Source organism: Bison bison, unplaced genomic scaffold, assembly GCF_000754665.1.
Source record: "Bison bison bison isolate TAMUID 2011002044 unplaced genomic scaffold, Bison_UMD1.0 scf7180017864167, whole genome shotgun sequence".
Classification (NCBI taxonomy): Eukaryota; Metazoa; Chordata; class Mammalia; order Artiodactyla; family Bovidae; genus Bison; species Bison bison.
The window spans coordinates 5,820,467-5,820,717 of NW_011494739.1; the positions used below are offsets into that span (position 1 = coordinate 5,820,467).

Genomic DNA, 251 nt, shown 5'->3' on the forward strand with positions numbered 1-251 from the left:
ACCTCCCCCGCTCCCGTTTTTTGGGAGGCGATCTTCAGGGGGTGCGCCAGCCACCTCGGACCCTCACAGAACCTGGATGCAATTCGCTGGCAGCCACCATGGTGCAAAATGTAATTTTGGTGTTTTTCCGCAGACGACTGAGCCAAAGACCCGCGGTGGAGGAACTGGAGAGAAGAAATATCTTGAAACGTGAGTAGTGGCGGCCCCCCGGGGGTCCCCTCACGTGTGCTCCACGGAGGCTGCGTCGGGGA

General features: G+C 59.8%; 1 protein-coding gene across 1 annotated transcript in view; it reads left to right on the forward strand.

Annotated features, from left to right (window-relative positions):
* The window catches only part of PHACTR3 (phosphatase and actin regulator 3), an 88,398-nt gene that overhangs the window by 78,345 nt on the left and 9,802 nt on the right, over positions 1-251 (forward strand). Inside the window, exon 8 of the mRNA XM_010841855.1 lies at positions 134-189. Within this exon, the coding sequence (XP_010840157.1) occupies positions 134-189 (56 nt within the window). The remainder of the gene's footprint in view (positions 1-133; positions 190-251) is intronic.